This window comes from Mya arenaria, chromosome 4 (genome assembly GCF_026914265.1).
Source record: "Mya arenaria isolate MELC-2E11 chromosome 4, ASM2691426v1".
Classification (NCBI taxonomy): Eukaryota; Metazoa; Mollusca; class Bivalvia; order Myida; family Myidae; genus Mya; species Mya arenaria.
In genome coordinates, this window is record NC_069125.1 from 700,480 (window position 1) to 719,096 (window position 18,617).

Here is an 18,617-nt window from a genome sequence, read left to right on the forward strand (position 1 = left end):
ACTTATTCAGTGTGACAACATGTGGATAATATATGCGTATACAAAAGCCCATTAAGAAATGTTCAGTAGATAGAGGGAGAGAAACGGGATGTGTAAATATTGACCAAGTTTTAACATAGTTGTCACACTTTCCCGCTTAAAAGAAAGAAAGATTTTTATAAGCATGTGCCAAAGTAAACAAAATCTCAAATAGTTATTTTTCAATAACTCTTGTCGCATCAACCAGTTTTTTTGAAAAAAGAAATTAAGAGTCCATACTAGCTTCAGCATCAGGTTTCTGTTTACTTATGAGGTTTTAACCACATGGCATTCACACTGAAGGTAAGGCCTTTTCCATTGTCACCCGTATAATGTAGCCTAAAAATGCAAATGTTTTGAGTTATGTTGACCAGATGTTCACATTGAAGGTGGTTAACATTTAGTACAATGCAATCTCTAAATATGTGACAATACATTGTACATTTGTAGTTGGGACTTTTTTCTTCTATAAACACACATTGTAATTATTCCTAAACAGTGTTCATACAGCCAAACTGGAAAAAAAATCAAGTAGTTTTCAAGGATATTTCAAGGACTTTTATGCCATTTTCAAGGACTTTCTTAAACAACAAATACTAACATTTTCAAAAACTATCATTCATAGCAAGTTATCAAAATAACACATTTTTGTGACAAAGTAACCTGTCAAACATGGAGTTGTCCTTAGAGGTTGTTCTGACTTTACATGGGATTACAGGGCAGTCTCGCCCATTGAGCAGATTTCAATATCTTTAATGTAATGTTTACACATTTCGTTCGCTTTTTGTTCATTTTCATGGTCAACCAGACAAACCTCTTTTTTGTTGAGAACGGCAAGACATTCACATAAAAATGAAACCTTAAACGGAATTAGACCAAAGCGATGCTGATGTAAATTGTACCACTTGAGTCTTAAACCGGTACCATTCCCTAACTGTCACATGCATACCAATAGATTTGAGTGACTAGCAAATCTTCAGAACTTTTTTTTTGCAAAGACAGCCCTTTTTCAAATTAGACAGTCCATATGGAAATTTAATGACTATTTTTGAAAATCCAGACAATTTTCAAGCAGTTTTAACGCAAAATAAAAATTGTGGATCAAGGTAGTATTTTGAAAATTGCCTTTTGGCCAAAATTTAATAAAGATTTAGCTTTATACACATACTCAAATGTTAGCAAAATACTGAATAACATTTCTATGTGCTTAATATTTGTAACTGGAAAAAGGCGGAAATAATTTTTTTTTTTAAAGAAATGTTCGCATGAGAGTTTGGTTTGTGGTCACCAAGCTGGACAAGAGAATTTTCTCCAAGTACTCCAGTTTCCCCCACAACTTAAGACCACACTCTTGTGCAACATTGTGCCAAAGATAGTGATTAATATGATCTTGCAATAACTTCTTTCACAATCGTTGCAGAACGTAAAGGAATATTTAGTCAAAATATTTAACAAAGGCACTAATATGATTGTGAAAGTCATTTAATGACAAATATGAAAGCAAATATACAAAATGTACAAAGCAGTTTTGTGCTATTATAGAAAAAATGAGTAATACAAGACACAGTGATTCATACATAACAGTAACTATCACAACTCATGTAAATTACACAATAAAACAAAACTTTAAACAATCATGTTTCTTAGAAAACACAATAATTACTACCAAACAAGAGATATTTGTCAAACATTATGCCCCCCCCCCCCCCCCCCCCCCCTGAGCACCATGTTGTCAGGATTATATGGACAATTGAATGAAATTTGCATGGACCGAAATGACAGTTTTAAGATTATGACCATTCAAAGTGTGAGGATAGAGCATGTAATGACCATGACTTTTGACCTCTAATCCATAGGTGTAATCTTGACCTTCGGCCCAATGACCCCTAAAATCAATAGGGGTCATCTACTTGTCAGGCCCATCCTCCATGTCAAGTTTGGGGGCCATGGGTGTAGGCATTGTCGAGTCATCACTCGGACAACCTTTTACCATTCAAGGTCACTGTGACCTTTAACTTTGGCCCAATTACCTCCAAAAACAATAGGGGTCATATACTGGTCAGGCCCAACTTCTGTATCAAGTTTGATGACCAAAGGCCTAGGCATTGTTGAGTTATCACTCGGACAAGCTTTAAAATCCTTTTACCATTAAAGGTCACTGTGACCTTGACCTTTGACCCGATGAGCCCTAAAATCAATACAGGTCATCTACATCCAACCTTCATGCCAAGTTTGATGACCATCATCCAGGAATTGTTGAGTTATCACACGGACAAGCTTTGGTCTACTGACGGACCGACCGACCTACAGACCGACCACCGACATGTGCTAAGCAATATACCCCTCTTCTTCGAAGGGGGGCATAATAAAGAAGTTTACATTTTCAGAAATGTAAATGAATTGCTCAGTAACAATACAACAACTCTTAACAAGTTTAGTGAAATGCAAGCAGAAGAAAATTTGTTGATAGCGATGATGATGATGATGAAGAAGGCGATGTCAAAAACGATGATAATCACAACTTTAAAATTGACGATGTAAAAAATCACATCACTAAAGAAATTGCAATAGATGAACATGTATACAGTTGCCATTCAGGTCAAGACATTTACATGTATATGTATGAATAAAAACAAATTACCATGGTGATTGTCAAAACCAAAAACTACTTTTTTCAAGATTTAGATTATCTCTTTGTATCTCTGTATGATACGTGAATAAAGATGCACTCTTACTCCCAAATAAGCAGTACTATAATTAATACATTAATATAATTAATACATTTGTTTAAATTTACCGAAAAAGAATTAATGGTTGTTAATTTATTGTGTTGAATTTTTCATATAGGTGCAGAAAACATGATATTTCTACCTTATGTGACAAGAGTTGATCACTGTAAATCTATAAGGATCCACCAGTCATTTAATATATTTAATACCTGTGTTAATATTTGCATGTTTTCAGCTAATCAATACACAATCTTGTTATCAGTTATAACTTTTTTTCCATAAATGCATTATTTAGTAGTTAAAGGTTTATCACTCAAAATTTATGTTTCTTATACATGCTTATGCATCGATTTTAAATACAAGTATCACTTTAAACTTGATGGCAGTTGGTCAGGAGGACATCTAATTTACGGTTCTCCAAACGATGAATATTTATCACAGCAGTTAGCTCTGTCCCAGGGTGGATGATGGGGGGAGCAGGGGTCACCTTAGGTGTGGGTAGCGAGTGGGGCTATGTGGTCCACACGTAGAAATACATTCTCTGCCAGACAGGGAGGTACTCCATCAGGGGCCCTGTAATGGCAAGGACACAGTGAACAAAATATTATGGTTCAAGGGGCTGTTTCAAAGGCCCTGTTAATGAAATGAAACAGTAAATGAAATATTATGGTTTAAGGGGCCGTTTTGTGTGAATTGAACATACATCAGTATTAAATATAAACATAAAGTTGAAAAAATAAAAACAATCAGCATGTTGCCATTCAGAAATTAATACAGATTTAAGATAATTGAGTAGCAACTATAATCCTTTATGAAACAGACTCAGGCTGATTTTATACAGTCTAAGTTATGTCCACCTATATTACAGTCTACACAAAATGTTCACAATTATATTTTATTTTTGGAGCACTGGCCATTTTGGGTCAGTAAATTAATCAAACTAATGAGCCTAAAAAAATAATGTGAAGACCCAAACAGTTAAGTTCTGTTCAATAGCAAAGATAACAAACAAACAAACTCATTTGGCCAGTAGCAGTGGATTTCTTAAGACCAAGTCTAGATTTAAGGTACATTCAGCAATAAAGGTTGTGCAATTTGCGGAGACATATATTATGTGAATTGTTTATTCTACTGCAACTGGCATATTGGAGACTTTAGGCAGCAAGTGGTTCCAGACAGGATTTGACAGATCCTGTAATACAACTACCAAGGGAAATAGAATTGGACGAGTTTAATACCAGCTAACTTCCGACGTATGTGTTACATGTATGTTACATCTCTTAATATTGTGGAACTTAACCAATAAATTTGTGCTTTTTCTTAATCTGTTGGGTATGCTTAAATGTCAAAATATTAAAATGTCAATATTGACAATTCATATATTTCCTTTCCATGTGACTTACTGTGCAATAAATGTACAAAGATTGATGACTAACTCTACTGTGCAATAACTGTACAAATATTGATGAATTACTCTACAGTGTAATAACTGTACAGAGATTGATGACTTGCTCTACTGTGCAATAACTGTACGGATATTGATGACTTACTCTACTGTGCAATTACCGTAGAGAGATTGATGACTTACTCTACTGTGCAATAACTGTAGAGAGATTGATGAATTACTCTTCTGTGCAATAACTGTACAGAGATCAGTGACTTACTCTACTGTGCAATAACTGTAGAGAGATTGATGACTCACTCTACTGTGCAATAACTGTATAGAGATTGATTACTTACTCTACTGTGCAATAACTGTATAGAGATTGATTACTTACTCTACTGTGCAATAACTGTATAGAGATTGATTACTTACTCTACTGTGCAATAACTGTATAGAGATTGATGACTTACTCTACTGTGCAATAACTGTATAGAGATTGATGACTTACTCTACTGTGCAATAACTGTATAGAGATTGATGACTTACTCTACTGTGCAATAACTGTTCAGAGATTGATTACTTACTCTACTGTGCAATAACTGTTCAGAGATTGATGACTTACTCTACTGTGCAATATCTGTACAAAGATTGATGACTTACTCATGATCAATCCCGTCAAAGGCACATACTGTGCAATAAATCTGAATACTGTCATCAACCTGGTTCTGAAATGGAAATCAATTTAAATTTATAATCAAGAATATATCTAAAATAACTAATAATGAGGAATAAGGGCAAGGGATTACTTCAACAGGAGTGGGGTTGGTGGAAGTTTAAAGAATGAAAATCTCATTAAATTAAATAATATACAAATGAAATTGCTATCACGGAGTACAGTCAGGACAGATAATTGTTGATTCTAAAGTTTGCCAGTTAGGGCTTCCGTTGTTTTGAAGTATATTACTCCCTAGTACAAAAACTTAATTTTTGAAATAAAACTGTTTAAGTTGAAAGCTAGAAATTTCAAAACCTGGAGTAAATGTTACTTTTGTGGTCTCTAATATTATCAGTTTTGAAGTAAGATTAATTTTTATCAGATAATTATTTATGTGAGCAAGTAATAGTTGCAACTAAAAGGGGAACACTTTGTCACTTGTCTGAGAAACTTAACCTTCCACATTTCAGGGAAAAACTTCCAATATTGATTGTAAGGGCTATTCCAGTAAAACATATAACCAACCGGGGGAAGGTAATTATTTTCTTAGTATATAGGATGGTGTCTTTTTTCACTAAATTGGACCCCAAAAGGGTAAATTTGCTTCTGTAGTGGGGTGGTAGAATTTAAAAGTGCCTTCCCTCAGGGGGTTATATGTCAAAATGGAATAGCCCTAAACGAGAAAGAGCATACTTCCAGTCTGAACATCTTAATAGTAGCCCTTGCCTATGCCCATTTGCTGAATATACTGTGCTATCAAGTATGATAGAGATTCTCAACCCCACAAGATAACATCATACTGTTACATACTTGGTGTACTGGTCGTAGAATGGCGATCTCATCAGATAGTAGAGCAGCATGAGGTTTCGTCTCTTCACCTCGGCCCTCTCACGGATATTCAGGTCCTTGTTCTCACCAAACAGCTTCTGACTGCAAATACAATCCAAAATAGATGGTTATTTTGGACAGTTAAAAACGTTAAAACGTTTAACGTTTTGGACAGTAGACAAAAGTCACAAATCTTATATTTAGTATTTACTGATATAACATTGTTTTATCAGTCAATGGTGTTCATGAGAATGAATCAAGCTAGCTATAAACACACTGCATACTGTGTTAATATCGTGAACATTTGTTCCAAGTGATTTCATTATCCATTTGATGCAACTGTTTTCGTAATTCAATTAAATATTAATTTTGTCTAGACTAACAGAATATTAACTTCAACAGTATTATATAATTCCAGTAGCTATCCATTCCATAGTTCAGGATGCATGGAGTGGACAATGGACAGGCAAATACTACCATACTATATTCTAAAAACCCTAAGCAATACTTTGACTGGGGATGACTGCATCATTTTAAACAAATATCTCCACTATTTGCAAAACATTTCATGACCTAAGGGCACTAACTCAATATTTGCTTCTATTCAGTATTGGTATACCACTTATTCAGTTTATGTTGTTTTTTGTTAATTCAATGAAATTTTCCCTACCTTGTCATGTCCATGCCTACAGCCAGTAACCAGGGCTTCCAGGAGTCTTGCCCGAATATATACATGCTCAACACTGTATCAAGGTCAAGGAAACACAGCATTGATAACCTATTTTCATTTTCATAAACACCAATTGTACCATATTGGTGAGGGTTTTCTTTGTTTTCATTAATTCTCATACAGTCTAACCCTGTTGGCTCGAGTTCCTTGTTGGCTCAAACTGGATGTAAAGGTAAGAATTCCAGCTTTGCTTGAACTTTACAAGGCTCGAGGTAATTTCACCGGTCCCTCAGAGTTTGAGCCAACGGGGTTAGACTGAATAAGAACAATAAGAGGCATGCAATAATGTGATATACTCATAATATTGGCAAGCATGACAAGATGGTACAAAACAGTCACATCATCCTTATGATTAAAATTATACACAACTTGTGCTTCACACTCACTGTGTATAATTTTAATAACTCAGGTTTTGGGTGCAGTAACTCATACTTATTACTGGCATTGATTTAAGCTATGTATAATGTTAGAGAAGTAAGTAAAGCAATGCCTCATTGCCAGAAAACAATGATAAATATCAGATTTTTTTTGTAATTTGAGTATTCATATTTAATACTAATGCAGCCATCGAGATGAACAAGCCTGAGTTCTTACACTGAATTCTTACACCCAGCTGTATAAAATATAGCATTTTAACAATCCCTGAAAGCATTTTACTAGGGCTTGCTTAATCATGCTCATTTCAACCACTGCTTATGAGGCAATTCAAAGAGGAGACAGGGATGTGATTGACCCGGCAGCTGAAGGGCTAAAACCAATGGGGGTCAAAGGGGGTGAAGGACTCTGCAACAGAAGTTTTTTGGCATTTAGTCCCTAGATTCTTCAGATCCCAGAATTTTGTGAAAATGCAGACAAACCACATCCCTGCGAGTTTTAAACAAGAAATTCAAGCAGGAAAGGATACAATGTGCCATTGGCCGGGTGACATGCAAGCACTCCGCCCATCGCCTCACTCCGATCAACCGTGTGGATGGCTGGTTGAGCAACTTTCTCTTCGTAGACAGCACACTTGTCTCCGGAGGAATCACACCATTTTGGGGAACCCCCCAGGTGCGAACATTGGAATTACCGGCTGAAAATAAAAAAGGATTTATATTTAATTGAGCCTTTAACAATGTCTAAATTTTGGCTTTAATTTTATATATAATCATATTATATATTGCATTGCATGAAAAAAACACAATCCGAGTACAACAGATTCAGGTCCAAAGCAGGCAGGGTTAATGGGCACAGGGTCATGTTTAGAATGGTTTTAAAGTTTACATTTCCATTTTGTTCCATTTCAAGGTATTTTCTACTTTTCCACTACAAATGTCTAACAACAAACAAATTTTTATCACTTAAAAACAAGTTTCTTCAAATAGCTGGCAGGCTTGATAAGGCTCTTTATCGTCACATACAATTGAAATAAAGATTGATTACAAGAAAATTATAAATACATACATACATGCTGATACTTGAATACTATTATGTATATGCATATATCATACCTCCAACATGAATGACTCAATGCCACTGGTTCAGGACTGGTCAAGCAGTAACCCCATATTTTTTAATATTGGTTCACGAAATTATATCACACAATAAAAATGGCTTCCATTTTACGATTCCAATAATAAACTAGAACTGTAAGCCAAAGGCTAACGAATACCCCCCAACCCTTCCCTGTCTAGGTTGTTTGCCCTGGCATTAGTTATGGTATCATTAGAAAGCACAAGGCAATAATACAGGTGCACAAAATCACATATACAAAGGTTCACATCATGGTGATGGATAGCTGAAAGTTTGAGAAAAATATATTGAAAAATGACAAAGGAGTAGGCCACCAAAGCGAATATTGTAACAAATTTAAGGCCTGTATGCACCTAACTTCAGGACTTTTGATGGTCTTTTTAAGGACAAAATCAATTAAAGGTCTTTTTAAGGCCATGCAAACATTCTGATTAATACAGGTGCACCAAATCACATATTCAACAGTTCATATCATGGTCATTGACATCTGAAAGTTTGAAAAAGATTTATAGAAAAAATGAGAAAAAATGACCAAGGATTAGGCTAGACAAAGCTGTATAATTTTTGCCTATTTTAACTTATTCAGGGGCCATAATTGGAGACATGATCATGTGATTCCAACCACAATCACAGGGGCAAATGTTCTCACCATGGCTAAAAGTTTGAAAAAGATTCATTCAAAAATGACGAAGGAGTAGGACGAACAAAACTAATTTTACCCAATTTAACTCATTAAGGGGCCACAACTCCACTCAGGATCATGTGACTCCCACCAAATTCATGGAGGCAAAGGTTTACATCATGGCCATTAATATTTGAAAGTTTGAAAAAGATTTGCTCAATAGCTTCAAAGAAGAATCCTGGACAAAGCTAATTTTGCCCAATTTAACTCATTAAGGGGCCACAACTCCACTCAGGATCATGCGACTCTGACCAAATCCACGGAGGCACAGGTTTACATCATGGTCATTAATATTTGAAAGTTTGAAAAAGATTTGTTCAATAACGACAAAGATGAATCCCGGACAAAAAAAAAACAGACGGACAGACGGACAGACAGACGGACAACCCGATTCCAGTATACCCCCCCCAAACTTTGTTTTGGGGGGTATAATGAAACATTTCCCATAAACTGATTAAAGTAAACAGGTTCTAGACATGACATATTTGTTAGTTGGTTATCTGATATGGGATATATGGGGCGCAGGAAACCATATGGCTACCTTTCCCAGGTATATATCCCATAATGGATCACCTACTAACACCGTAACCGTAACTTAAAATGTTGGTTAATAGCTCAAGCCCTCTTACCAGCCTTCATTGTACGTATTTCTCTGCCCGAGCTCTTCAATTTGAAGGTTTTCTCCTGTCCCGTGTTGGCTTCCTCCTCATCCCAAGCATCTTCCAGATTCTACATAAAAACATAACACATGTAAATCTGAGATTTTGATTTATTCGAAGCATTAAATTCGACTAAGTGATTCCTGATAGTTGTATCAAGACTAAGAATACATGTACTTGTTTTTCTGGTGCAAGTGAGTGTTCATATGTGCTGAAATTATCATAACTGTAAATACATGTAGATACATGTAGACAGTCCAAATAAAATGGAGGCTTGCACAACACATTATGCCCATAAACACTGCTTTTTAGTTTGTATAAGATCAAGTAAGAAATTATTGAGTAAGTAAGGATTGTGAAGAAGAATGTGATTATCTTGTTTATTAAAATCAACCGAGATATTGTACATATAAACATTCTTGACACGTTCGGTAAGGACCAAATAAAAAATGACCATGTTTCATAAGGACTGGATGCTCAAGTGAAACTGTGAACAAAGTGCACTTGGTCAAGTTTTGACAATTCATGGGCCATAACTCTGCAATAAATAATATGATCTGGTTGTTTATAAAACAAGAGCTGTCGTAAGACAGTGCGCTCGACTTCGCCGCTTTGACTTAGGAGTGAATACAATAACAATGTAATATTACCAAGTTTGGTCTATTTATGTCAAACCTAACTAAAATTATTCAATACATAAGGTGACTTTGATACTGCCCTCCCACTACCCGAAAAATGACGCAAGTCATTCAAATAATTTGATTTCCCATTATGAAAATGTGGTAAAGAATATACAAATATGCCTTTCAAAAGAAATTCAAAAAAAATTAAAAAAAAAAATCCAGGGCCATATAGTATAGCCCTCCTTGTTTTCCCATGGTAAAAAATTGGTTAAAAATGTGCCTGTCAAAAGAAATTAAAAATAAAAATAAAAAAAATATTCAAGGGACATAATTTGTATTAAGGGTTAAAATGGAGTTATGTTTCTTGTTGTAAGATGGTCGTAAATAATTTTGAATTTTATAAAGTGCATTGAATGAAAGGTATAGAAGTTTTTTTTATTAAAATCCCAACTTGCCCTTAACTTTTACTTTCCTAAAACTTTAACCTAAGTCAATCAGGGGCCAAAACTTGTATTAAGGATATGGAGTTATGTAACCTCATTGGGTGATGGTCATGAACAATTGTGTAAAGTATTAAGTCAATTGAATGAAGGGTATAAAAGTTATTAATAAATATCCCAACCTGCTCTAAAACTTTAACCTGAGTTCCATAGTCAAACAGGGGCCATAATTTGTATAAAAGATAATATGGAGTTATCTAAACTCATTATGTGATGGCTCTGAACAACTGTGTGAAGTATTAAGTCAATTGAATGAGTGGTATCGGAGTTTTAAGTGAAAATCACAACTTGCCCTAAAACTTTAACCTGCCCTTAAACTTTAACCTAAGTCAATCAGAGGCCATATCTTGTATTAAGGATAATATGGAGTTATGTAACCTCATTGTGTCCTGAACAACTGTGTGAAGTATTAAGTCAATTGAACAAAGGGTATAGAAGTTATTTATAAATATCCCAACCTGCCCTAAAACTTAACCTAAGTCTCATAGTCAATCAGGGGCCATAATCTGTGTAAAGAATAATATGGAGTTATCTATCTGGCCCTGAACAACTGTGTGAAGTATTATATATAACTCAATTGAATGAAAGGTATTGGACTTATAAGTGAAAATCCCAACTTGCCCTAAAACTTTAACCGGACACCGACGCCGATGTTGGGGCAAGTTGTATAGCCCACCTATTCTTCGAATAGTCGAGCTAAAAAGAGACACAATCCAAATACCAATGTCACTTCATTGATCCTACACCAACTGGTAGAGGATTAGAAGACAAAGTGAATTTGGTCAAATTTTGGCAATTCAAGGGCCATACCTCAAGAGTGAATTGTGTTTGTCAAACTAAGTTTGGTTGATGACTGAACAAGTTAGGATTTGATAAAAAAATGCTGGGCCAAGAGCAGACTAACTGAATTTGTTTCAATGTATCCAATTCAAGGGCCATTACTAGAGTTACCAACGGGATCTGCCTGTTGATCGAACTCAGTCAAAATATTATGCCAATAAGCATTGTTAGGGACTAACCAAGTTTTGTTGAGATTGGATGTAACAAATGCTGAAGTTATGGAGCAGAAATGAAAGGGTGACACCGTGAATGCCTGAAAACATAAACCCCATATGTCCCCTTCAATCCTTCATGTAAGAAGGTGACAAAAAAATATATGTTAAATCTTAAGAATGGTTTAAACATACACAACAGCGCATCTATATGATTCTACCTTTTGGTTATAGTCTATTGTTATGAAATATAAATGAAGAATCGGTATTACGCTGGTATTACAGATATTGAATTAGTGACATGCTGTTACATTCAGAGATACATTGTAACATTAAATCAAATTCAGCGTTTCTTCAAGGACAGACAAAGGGCTTGGTATTCATTTTTCAAAAAGGTCACAATTGTAACGCGTCACTGTCAACACTTTTTTAAAAGGGCACCTTGCCACATCTGACACTGATGTCTCTTAGCATGAGCTAGTCATGTATGGGACTTGGTAAACTAAGAGTGCACATCCGCCCCCATTCCCAAATAAACTGGCAGTGGTTTAAAATGTGCCCTTTATCAGTGTATACTTTTCGGTATTTTTGGAAAATGACCTTATGATTTCAACAAAAATAAACTACAGTTTTTCAAACAGAAGTTATGTTTTATTTTCGTTGGGAGCTTAAGTCTAAAGGATAGCACGGCGTGATAAGACAGGTTTTGGAAAGGACAGGGTGCTACAGAAAAGGGACAGGGTGCTGAGGGAGAACAAGGCACAATGTGACTGCCTATGTTGTATGAATTTATAATCATATTTTAAATTTTAATCACAGCAAAAGCCATGTTGGTCTCCATGAGGGTAGAAGGGTGCAACCAAAGAAGGGCAGGGTGCAGTAACCCTACAAAACTCTGTAGCTAAACCCTAGAGGGATAGTCTAGTGGTATAGGTGTCTGCCTTTCACCCAAGAGGTTGTGGGTTCGATCTCCACCAGGGGTACTTTCTAGTGGTCTCTCAAAAAGGACACAGTAATGGTTTCAACCCAGCAAACAGACTCGTGAGTGTTTCTATAAGCTATCAGCTTTCGACACAATCAAGCTAAAAGAAATTAGTATAAACCGACCTTAGAAATACTAATATATAACTTACATCATGCTCATCAGATGTCTTCAGTATTTCTCTGTCTACTGGTTGGATGGGAGGTGTGGTCTCAATGCCGCCATTACACTTCCATAACAGGAATAATCGCATGACAGTTCTGAAAGCCAACAGTGCATAAAACATGTCATTACTTGTACTTCTCCATGCAAGAATAATGTTTGAAATTTAAAGAAGAAGACAATGTGAATGTATCAACTATGTTTTAACTAATGGTTCAAAGTTTAGACTTATTGTTCAGAATTTTATTCGGATCACAATGGTTGAAATGAGAATAATAAAACAATCAGCTTATTCACTCGTAAAATGCTTTCCAGGTTTGCTCAAATTCTTCATTTTAAATAGCTGGGCTTGTGTAAAATGTTGATGTCAAGCACTAGTCAATAGGGTTAGAAGTTGGGTTATTCAAAAGACCAATTCAATGACTGAGAACTACCTACTTGGCTATCTGTATGGCTGTGATGACAATCCAGGCCCCCTTGTCGCCCCATTTCCTGCGAGCCCCCATCTCCAAGAACACCTCCGAATATTCTATAACTGTCAGCCAGCTTCGCAGCTTCTCTACCAGAGCACTCTGATAATAATTATCAATAGATAAAAAACAAGCACACAAGCACACACAGATTTCTATTTAGTTTTAGCTTTTCTTTAGAATTCCACAGATTGTTCCATTGAGTTGCATTACTTCCTGAAGGTCTAGTGACTGAGCTGACATTACCCATGATATATTTTTTTTAATTCTAATTATTCCTTATAATGGTACTCGTTCATGATTTTGTAAAATGCACTTGTATTTGTATGATGAAATAAAGTGTGGCAAATCATTAGGAGTGTTAAACCAAGATACCAAAAGCTGGAACCCTTCAGCAAAATTTAATGTTGCTATTTTGCGAAATTGGTTGATAGACATTATCATATGATGTTATCAGTGTATTGTTAAAGGTAAAAATATACATCATGTTTGTATAAGTTCTGGTGGTGAAAGCAAAAATATCTACATGACTGTATATGAAAAAACACTGCTTTATTTTATTGTATAATTTACAAGTGAAATTTTTGAAAATATCTACATGTATGTGAAAAAACTACTGTTTTATTTTATTGTATAATTTACAAGGTGAAGTATACATGACTTCTATTTAAAAGCGAAACAGTAATTGACGGCATACTTATAATCAAAAGACAGACTAATGAAAAATGCTTATAATGTGACAAAGTGTAGTCTGTCATAATTATTGAAAAAGTTCTAATTTCATATTGATAATATAATTATTATGATAAAATAAAATAAAATATTAATACTAACCGCACTCAAACCATATTTTGATGCTGCCTTGAACACATTGTCATTCAAAAACACCAGGAGATTTGAAGCTGAGTAAATCAATTCTGATATTAAGTCCCCATTTTCGAATCGTCCTGAAAAGAAGAAAAAAAATCAAAACAAGGAATTTAATGACTTTCTTGGTATTTTGGGAACATGACCTATTCTCATGAGATTGGGAATATTTGCGTCAATTTGGCCAAATTGGGAATTTCTTGGTAAAAAAATACAAAGGTTATATTGTATATAATGCTACAATGAATTCAATGGCATTTGTATTTTCAACATAATAAGCACAGACTCTATTAATACCTTACATAACTTAATCCCATTGTTTTAACTCTTTGAAATAATTAGTTGTTTGATCAACAAGTTCTTGGCTCAGAGATTGGTCCACTTGATCATGCATACAAATTCTCATTAATGCATCAAAATTGCCAAATGCTGAAAGACAATTTCGATCAGATTAATTTTGTCAGGTTTATTTTATAAAGTATTTTGCAACATTTTCTGGAAGTGATCATATTCAATAGACGCTATCTTTCTGTAAAGTCTATTTCCAGGCTTCCGTCTCTTTTAATTGGAAAAAAAAACCTTCTGCTGGTCGAAAACTTCTTATTTTGAGAACATTGATTTGTAGTAATTGTAAAGATAATGCTTAAATTGTTTGTTATTTAAATCAAAAAGACACAAAAATGTTACAATAAGGTCTTGACAAGACAACTGCCAAAGATCAGCTATGCCAAAAAAAAAATGGTTTGGTTAGGGTTACATCTTTTTAAAATAGGCAGGCTTTTTATATTAGGCAATATATATAAACATTATTTTCATCATTGGAGAATGGTGTTATTATTTTTCTGTATGAAGCATTGAAGGTTTTCACCTACACATTGAAACACACTTACCGTAAGTGACTTTTTTGTTGTTGAGTTTTTCATTTTTTTACCAACTGACTGTAAAAATGGTAGGGTTGGTGACTATTTATGTATTTTTTTAGGCCTTACTCAGGTATCAGGACCCGCATATTACACTACTACAGTACCACTGTACCAGGACCCGAGATATGACACCATTGTATGTCTTTGTGAAAAGATGAATAGTCATTTTTTGGAAAATTGGAAAAAAAGACATTTACATGTAGCCATTGGGAACATGACTGAATACCGTAAAAAAAAATGTGAAGGAAATGAATAACTGTTGTTTACGAAAGTATTATAAAAAGTCTTTGTATTTAATTTTAATCTGTCAGTTTTGGTTTAAGAGGCATTCATCAAGAGTAGTCTAAAATAGACATGTTATACGGGATTCTTCCAATCCCTAACGTCTAAACGGGTTTGTCCAAAAACAGGAGGGTTTTGAAAAATATTCAAATTGTATTTAGAAAAGTGTTTTATGTTTGAAATAGATAATAAAGGTTTATGAATATATCGTTATATTTTGACAGTATGAAATGAAGAAAAACACATCAAACTCTTAATAATTTGTTGGATATTTATTTTTTGTGTACAAAACTAATATAAAATAGCATTATTTTTTGTTTTTATGATATTTTATAGACGCAATATGCCTTAACCCGGAATCCCGATTGGAATAACTACCCACTAGTTTCCTTATTAATTCTCAGGGGATTCCGATAGAGTTTGGTAGATTCCGGTTAATAGAGGGATTCCGATAATTCTTTGGACCAAATCTAGTCAAATAGCCCCCATTTTGGTCAAATAGCCCCCAATCACATTTTAAAATTGGTCAAATAGCCCCCCAAAAACGCCACCACTTTTTTATTTTTTTTATATGTATGTTTGCATACTTTTGTTATTCCAAAACATTTTTAAACCTCAAATTTTACACAATGAAGTGCAACCAACATTATTTGTTTACTGTACAGTATTGATGAATTTGACAATTTAACCAAGTAAGAATAACAAACGTTTTTAAATATTACTTATAAATAATATATCAAATCTACATTATAAATGGTTCTAAGCCGTAAGTTTTTATTGTTTTTCTTTCTTTTAATATTGATTACAACTCAAAATTAAAGGCACATAAAGGAGATATAATTCAACTTTTTTTAAATTTTGAAATAATTTGCACATTGTATTCTTCACATATTTATTTCATATCTTTTAAATACACATTTATACTGTATGGTAAAAAATATTCACATTGTACAATACAATATATATTAACAAAGAAGGAAAATGTACATTATATATACATCAATGAATAATTCTGTTCATTTGGGTAAAATTTCATTAGGTTATTTGTTTATTTATAGTATTTATTATCAAGTTTCAATTTTATTAAATAGCTTAATCTCATGTCACACTTCATGACAAGAAGAGTTTTGACATAATATATATTGCACAATATTGAGAATGAGACTTAAAAGTCTGTATTTACTATCCAGTGTTTGACACTAACGGGTCCCGGGATCCCGAGGACACCAATTTTTCGGGAGGGACACCTGAACTTCAAAGTCCGGTATTCCGTCGGGACACTTAAATTTTGACGATAAAAGCTAAACATCAATAAATAAATAGCGTTTCTTTTATTTATTACATAAATTAAGGTCCCCCTAAATTTCTTAAAAGTGCATGCAAAAAATGATAGTATTATTGATATGTTGCACACACTAAAGCGAAAGTGTGGCTGACTTTTTGACTATAGTTACGTCATGAATCTATAAATAAACAGGTCATTTCACAGTGCGCATGCGGGTTAACACTTCCGTTTTGTTGTTTACATTATCAACAAGGTCAGAGGTGACAGACTGTTATTATCGGTACAATAATTATGTTGAATTAGTTTGCTTATGTGTCAGAACCGCCCAAAAAAGATGCCAACACTACTAACCTTGATGACTTAATGATGCGACCATCGAGTTGTTACCCTAACATTTACGGCACAAATACCGGAATCATACTATTCAACATTTTTTGTTTTATGCTTTGATCAAAACAACATAGAAATAAAATTCCCAAAGTTTTATTAATGCAATCAATGTATAAAATTTTACGACATTTTGGCGCAAAAATTAACATACACAATTTTTCGGTCGTCTGCTCTTCCAGTATGCACTACATCTGTTGGGCAGTCTGATTGATTGATCAGCAGCTCTACTTAATATAAACTTGAGTTTTCACAAGCCAGATGTAATAGCCCAACTGTTTCTTAATCAAAAGCACTGACATATGACAAAACCTTGAACCATGACTTATTTAATGCGTATTTTACGAAAATCTAAAAATAGTACCAACCATCAAGTTTTTGTTTACATTGTATCCATCTTTGTTTTTGACTGAAAACAAAAGGGACTTAGACATTCTACCACTTTTGAACCCAATCTACTGACTAGGAGACCCATATCTTCCTCTTGCCATCGCAAGAGGTTCATTTGTCTGACACTGTACTATTAACTTGTCATTACATGCTGTTGAAAACATGTATAATATGGTGTTTAAAAGACACTGTATGTGCATGTTAGATTTATTATTAAAACAGATTAAGTAATGAAAAAAATGTAAAAAATGGAAGGGACTCCTAATTTCAGGAAGGGACACCTGATTTCAAATGTTGGTGTCCCTTCGGGATCCCTTGGAAAAATGGTTAGTGTCGACCCCTGCTATCTATACTGTGTTTCGTATATCATAAAATTCTTTACATACTAACAATACTAACAGTCGATGAAGTTCTCATTTTCTGTTATTATACTTGACATAAGTCCAGCTTCCAATTTCAGATGTCAATATATTATTTCTTGTTCTAAATTTAATCACAAATTTAAAATTGATATGGTGTATTTATTAGATAATTTTCAAATTCAACTTTTTTCTTCATACAACCAGTAGACTTTTATACTCTAATAGATAGCCTATAATCTGTACTTGTATTCTATACAGCATCTTTACACTTGAAAGTAAAACTAATAAATAAAAGCAATTAAGCAAGTGTATTTCATGTTGATATTTTTTAACTCATTTCACAAATTTATGAAAAAAAAAGTACAAGTACATATTTTTATTGGGGCTCAGCAAATATTATTCATATTTTGTATAATTAATTACTTTTAAGCATATTATTTATGTTTCAAACATATGCGCTTCACATTTATACGATTAATGCACAATGTGATAATTGAGATGCCCTATCTTCTCTAATTCATAAGTCTTTAATATATGCAGATTATTTTTAATATATTTGTAAATATTTTAATTGTCAATTAATGTTTTGTCTTGAAATCAGGTTATAAATGTTTGATTAGCAATTATGTAAATGCAATTTATATCTTAAATAAAAATACAACTTACCTTCAAATATAATTTCAAATAAAAAAAAAAGAGTGGGGGGTGACCAAAATGGGGGTGTTTTGATCAAATTGGGGGCATTTTGACTGGGGCTATTGCCCAAATTGGGGCATTTTGACTTGGGGGCTATTTGACCAGGTTCCCCGATTTGTCATATCAAAAATCGTAAAAAAGATCTGTTGACGTATAATTATTTGGACTATCATCAAGAGCATCTAGTGGAGGCAGACAGGGAAAGATGTGGCGAAAACGAAAGTTCAAATTTTAGAACTAAAATATAATGAACAGGTTTACTTTATTCAATTACCTGCAACAAGGAATGACAAAATACGAAATGCCGATTCAGCTTGTGCAACGGTCTGTGGGTTGTTTCTGACAGCTTTTGCATATTTGCCTTTCAAATCTTGTAAAAACTGATCTATCTTCGAGGTCTGCGTCCTGGAGGCAGCCATCTTTGTTTTCCACAAACTGT

At 34.1% G+C, this 18,617-nt stretch overlaps 1 protein-coding gene across 1 annotated transcript; it reads right to left on the minus strand.

Moving 5' to 3' along the window:
- Nucleotides 1–1,735: 1,735 nt before the first annotated feature.
- On the minus strand, nucleotides 1,736–18,602 carry LOC128229640 (peroxisomal membrane protein PEX16-like). The gene is made up of 10 exons (XM_052941410.1): nucleotides 18,453–18,602; nucleotides 13,821–13,933; nucleotides 12,955–13,088; nucleotides 12,506–12,614; nucleotides 9,228–9,327; nucleotides 7,309–7,476; nucleotides 6,345–6,417; nucleotides 5,657–5,776; nucleotides 4,792–4,856; nucleotides 1,736–3,320 (listed from the first exon to the last, which is right to left on the minus strand). Exons 1-10 carry the CDS (start codon nucleotides 18,595–18,597, stop codon nucleotides 3,259–3,261), a joined length of 1,089 nt encoding a protein of 362 aa, XP_052797370.1. The 5' UTR covers nucleotides 18,598–18,602; the 3' UTR covers nucleotides 1,736–3,258.
- Between the last annotated feature and the right edge of the window lie 15 nt (nucleotides 18,603–18,617).

Bases quoted from the DNA above. Each gene is read 5' to 3' on its own strand.
- LOC128229640 (XM_052941410.1), bottom strand. From the start codon at position 18,597: ATGGCTGCCTCCAGGACGCAGACCTCGAAGATAGATCAGTTTTTACAA. The intron at 5,777-6,344 runs GTAGGGAAAATT...TTGTATTTGCAG, and splicing joins GTAGGCATGGACATGACAAG to TCAGAAGCTGTTTGGTGAGA. The intron at 3,321-4,791 runs GTAAGTCATCAA...TTGCCATTACAG, and splicing joins TTTGACGGGATTGATCATGA to GGCCCCTGATGGAGTACCTC.